Raw genomic sequence first — 5,150 nt, 5'->3', positions numbered from 1 at the left:
TCTCTCTCTCTCTCTCTCTGTCTCTCTCTCTCTCTCTGTCTCTGTCTCTCTCTCTCTCTCCTTCTCCTCCTCTCTCTCTCTCTCTCTCCTCTCTCTCTCTCTCTCCTTCTCCTCCTCTCTCTCTCTCTCTCTCTCCTTCTCCTCCTCTCTCTCTCTCTCTCTCTCTCCTCTCTCTCTCTCCTTCTCCTCCTCTCTCTCTCTCTCTCTGTCTCTCTCTCTCTCTCTCTCTCTCTCTCTCTCTCTCTCTGTCTCTCTCTCTCTCTCTCTCTCTGTCTCTGTCTCTCTCTCTCTCTCCTTCTCCTCCTCTCTCTCTCTCTCTCTCCTCTCTCTCTCTCTCTCCTTCTCCTCCTCTCTCTCTCTCTCTGTCTCTCTCTCTCTCTCTCTCTCTGTCTCTCTCTCTCTCTCTCTCTCTCTCTCTCTCTCTCTCTCTCTGTCTCTCTCTCTCTCTCTCTCTCTCTCTCTCTCTCTCTCTCCTTCTCCTCCTCTCTCTCTCTCTCTGTCTCTCTCTCTCTCTCTCTCTCTGTCTCTCTCTCTCTCTCTCTCTCTCTCTCTCTCTCTCTCTCTCTCTGTCTCTCTCTCTCCCTGTCCTTCTCCTCCTCCCTCCTCTCTCTCTCTCTCTCTCTCTCTCTCTGCTCTTTTCATGCCTCCGCTCTGGAGACACCTAGTGGCCACATCATGCTCTCGGGTCGTCCGTCCCATTGCTCTGAACACGATATCTCCAGAATGCTTTGAGGGAATCTCCTCAAATTTGGTGCAAACATTCACTTTGACTCACAAATTAACTGAGTACATTTTGGTGGACAAAGGTCAAAAGGTCAAGGTCACGGTAGCCGCACAGCTTCAGGGTTATGACCGACCTGCACTCACTTTGCACTTTAACCAAAAATACCAACATTAATCAGAAGTGATCAGGACCTGTCCACTACATGAAGTTTACTTCATAAATATTGTGATATAAAACGTGTCAATAAATACTGTGATATTACTTTTACGTCATATCGTCCACCCCAGTGTCTTTGCATCATTTCAGCCTCTGTCTCTCACTCACATCTCACAGTTTGTTCACTTGTCTCGTATATTAACAGACATGACTAATGCAAAATAAATGGAATCAAACAGGATTATTAGTATGCAATACATTATAATAACCCATAAACTGTCTTTCTTTTTCCTCCCCAGAGCTTCCCAGGATTTCTCTCCTCCAGAAGTCTCCCTCCTCTCCAGTCAGCTGCCACGCTACAGGTTTCTTCCCCGACAGCGTCATGTTGTTCTGGAGGAAAGACGGGGAGGAGCTTCATGAGGACGTGGACCTCGGAGAGGTCCTCCCCAACCATGACGGGACCTTCCAGATGAGCGCTGACCTGAAGGTTTCATCAATCTCCCCTGAAGACTGGAGGAGGTACGACTGTGTGTTCCAGATCTCTGGTGTGAAGGAGGACATCGTCACCAAACTGGACAAAGACTCAGTCGAGTCCAACAGAGGTGAGACTTGAACCAGTGATGACGCTGGGACACACACATTTCATCTACTCACACGTTTAGTGTCTGTGTGTGTTTGTTGTGTCTCAGGACAGGATTGTGGTTCAGGGAGATTCTTGTCGTCCAACCTGCTTCATCTGTTCAGGTTGTGATGCTTTGTTTTTTTATTCCGCTCAACAGAGAAGCCCACCGACGTGACCACCATCATCATCATCACTGCAGTGGTCGCTCTCGCTGTCGTCAGCGCTGTCATTGGATTCATCGTGTACAGGAAGAAGAAAGGTGAGAGACCAACACAGAAGCTTTGTCCAATATTTTTCTGGTGTTTTGATTTTAGACTTTCTAATTAATGCTCGTTCAGATCAAACCTCATGAAACAAACTTCAGTTCCTCAAACACCAACATCTGTTTCAAGAGCTGCAGGGTTCACACAAAGTTTTCTAACTTCCCTCTGCACCACAGACTGTTTATAAAAAGCTCTGCACACAGCGTCCAGCACACAAACAATAAGAAGTGACAGTATGTTGTCGATCGTTTGAGGAGGATCAAGGAGAAAAACATGACACAATTCAGTTTGTGTTTTTACTGTAATAACTGAAATCATTTGTATTTTCTTTTTATTTCAGCCCAATGTACTTCACTTCGTAAGTAAAACTTCTATTTCTATTCTGTTTTCATTTTATACTAATATGCTTTATGAGGACATCACGTCACGTTTGCACAGCAGCTGAAAGTACTAACATGTCCAGTTTTATAAAACACCCCCAACACCTCTTTGGTCCACTTTGTACTGGTCCACTTTGTACTGGTCCACTTTGTACTGGTCCACTTTGTACTGGTCCACTTTGTACTGGTCCACACCGGCGACAGTCAGGGAGGCGTTATGTTTTCAGGCTGTTCATCCGTTCGTCCCCATCTTGTGAACACGATATCTCAGGAATGTCTTGAGGGAATTTCTTCAAAATTTCCACAAATGTTCACTCAGGCCTTGTCTACACTACTGCCCATATTTATTTCAATGGATATGAGGCTCCCCACAGGAACCTGACCCAGTGCAGGACTCTAGTAAACCCTCTGTAGATTAGATAGGGTTGATTTCGTGCTGCAGAGAGTTTTCAGGACGGTTCCCTGCAGTGTTGGTGGTTTGTAATAAAAGTGTCTGTTCAGAGGAGGATGGACTAACGGTGTGTTTCTGACCTCACAGCTGGAAAAGATCCAGGTGCCTCACAGCCGCTGAGATCAGGTGAACGAGGTTCTAATTCTCCAAGTGAGACGTCCTCCTGAACACAGTGAGTTGCTTCATCTGTTAAACAAAACTGCCTCAAACTAAGTGCAAAGTAACATTTGTGTGATCATGTGTAAAACCTCTGTTTTAATTAGAAATAAAACAATCTGCTGAGAGCAAGGCACAGATCAGAAACCTTCACGTTAATAGGACAGATTAAATGTTGAATTAAAACTCAAATATCAGCAGTGACACAACAATTCAAATGTTAATAAACCCAATATTTAGGGCTTATCAATTTAAGATAAGTGTATTTTTTCTGAGTCAACTTTAATTTCACTGAGAGAATCATGGAAATATTAGGTCTCAATACTGTAAATACATAAAATACGTGGCTTTGTGGAACTGAACATTTCATTTTTATTTATTTTTTCTCTCTTCAGGTTGATGGACGAGAAGCAGTGTCACCACAGTCTCCCCCTTACGCTGGGAACTCATTGATTATTCATCACTCAAATCATAAACTGATATTCAGGGTCAGACATTGATTGAAATACAAATAATACAAATTAAAAAAACAAATGAGAAATATGAAAAATAAAAGGTGGCGTTGATTAAATTTGATCTTTTAGTTAAAAATAAGAAATGTAAACTTCCCTCTGATAAATGTTTGTTTAAATATTGGTAAATCAAATGAGGATTATTACTTTTTCTTTACCTGGAGTGAAGTAAAACACATTTTCAAAAACAATGAAAGTATCACAACACTGTTCACATGCAGTTAATTTAAAGATCATCTTAGTTACAGTTTTATATTCCTGGTGTTGGGGCATCCTTGTCAAATCATTAAAATAATACAAATCTAAATATACATATATAGACACCCACACATCCTCATTTTAGGGTCTGGAAATATAATCTGTCTCATGATTCCATAAATCTGTTGGTATGTGACTCACGTATCTCGAGAACCGTTCATTTTATCAGCTTCACACTTGACCTGTGTGTTGTTAAGGGCCCAAGGAAGTGCAGTGTTGAATCTGGTGGGATTTGGACAAGTGATGCAATCAATGTTAATAGAATTCAAATAAACAGGCGACCAGAGCTCTGTAGCAGCTGCGGCTGGGACTCGTCAGCGTGACTGACTTTGTTGATCGGGACGACAACAGCTGATTCTCTAGTTGTGGTTCTGCAGACGGTCGAGCTTCACTGAGCTCTGAACAAACAGGAGAACGGCTCTTTGTGAGTCCAGCAGCAGCTCTTTGTCTGTCGCTGCTCAGATTACTGCAGGTCACTTTGACAGTTTCACAAAGTTGTTAATCATCACTGTGGTGAATCGTCTTGATAATTCGACTCAGACACAAATCATCCAGTTAATGATTCAATTTAATTTTCCAGGAAATACACTGATTCATGATTTATACAAAGTAACATCAAATTACACACAATGATGAGTTGTTGTCACACACAGACACACAACACGAGCATCAGTACAAAATTTGTTTTCCAGATAAATATTCAGATTTTATTTTATTTCTAATTTGGCCTGAACAAGAAATGAATTAATCCAGAGTTGCTTGATTTTTTTTGTTTGGTTATATTCATGCTTTGCTGTGTTCTTAACCTTTAAAGTTCATTTTAGTGGAGATTATAAAAGGGTTGTGGGATGTTTTAAGTATCTCATATGAAATGTTGTTAATTTTCCTGTTAGTTTTTAGGGACAAGGGACTTTTCTGTTTTAGCCTTGTTAACATTTACACTGCAAAAATGAAAAGGTTCGAACAGCGCAAAATTACTGAACTTATCTTTCGTGAATTTAAAAACTTCACATTTTCTCAAAGCTGCGAGTTCTAGTGTCCCTGCTCGTCAGGCTCCAGAGGATTCAAGCAGTTGATTCCACATGCAGACGTGAAGTTGATCACCCTGAGCAGTGATGTTCTCCATATGAACATTTGAATACATTGATATCGTCTTGTTGACCACTCAGACACATTACCGTACTCACTCAGTCACATTCACTCACTCAGTGTTTTTTCTGTCACACGTCAATCACACACATTGTCCACGAAGCTGTCGGGTAGTTTTAGCGTTCTGTGTCTTGCTTATGGACACTTGGTCATGCGGACTGGAGTAGCTGGGGATCGAACCTGTGCCCCTCTGGTTAGTGGATGATCCGGTCTACCTCCTGAGCCACAGCCGCCAAAATAGGCAGCTGCAGAACCAGAATTTCTGTCCTGTATTCAACCTAAACACTCACCTTCATGACGTTAGGTCACGTTTCCCCTGATGAGACATGAGACGTGTCATATCACAAACGTACCATTTTGTGTTTTGCCAACATAACTTCAGCAACTTTACAAATTTAACTTAGTAAAGTTAGTTGAAGCAAATACGTTTACAAATCCATTAAATATTCTCTGTTGATTATATTTAGAAATCGCAGTAA

The 5,150-nt window shown here is 41.8% G+C and overlaps 1 protein-coding gene across 1 annotated transcript in view; it reads left to right on the top strand.

The window, feature by feature from the left end:
• The window catches only part of LOC117770969 (H-2 class I histocompatibility antigen, Q9 alpha chain), a 14,242-nt gene extending 10,654 nt beyond the window's left edge, over positions 1–3,588 (top strand). The window contains exons 4-8 of the mRNA XM_034600933.1: positions 1,180–1,482; positions 1,660–1,761; positions 2,106–2,123; positions 2,684–2,768; positions 3,148–3,588. Coding sequence (XP_034456824.1) covers positions 1,180–1,482; positions 1,660–1,761; positions 2,106–2,123; positions 2,684–2,763 — 503 coding nt within the window. The 3' untranslated portion in view covers positions 2,764–2,768; positions 3,148–3,588. The remainder of the gene's footprint in view (positions 1–1,179; positions 1,483–1,659; positions 1,762–2,105; positions 2,124–2,683; positions 2,769–3,147) is intronic.
• The last annotated feature ends 1,562 nt before the right edge of the window (positions 3,589–5,150 follow it).

The sequence above is a fragment of the Hippoglossus hippoglossus genome, chromosome 11 (assembly GCF_009819705.1).
Source record: "Hippoglossus hippoglossus isolate fHipHip1 chromosome 11, fHipHip1.pri, whole genome shotgun sequence".
NCBI lineage: Eukaryota > Metazoa > Chordata > Actinopteri > Pleuronectiformes > Pleuronectidae > Hippoglossus > Hippoglossus hippoglossus.
This window is presented reverse-complemented; position numbering and strand designations above follow the sequence as displayed.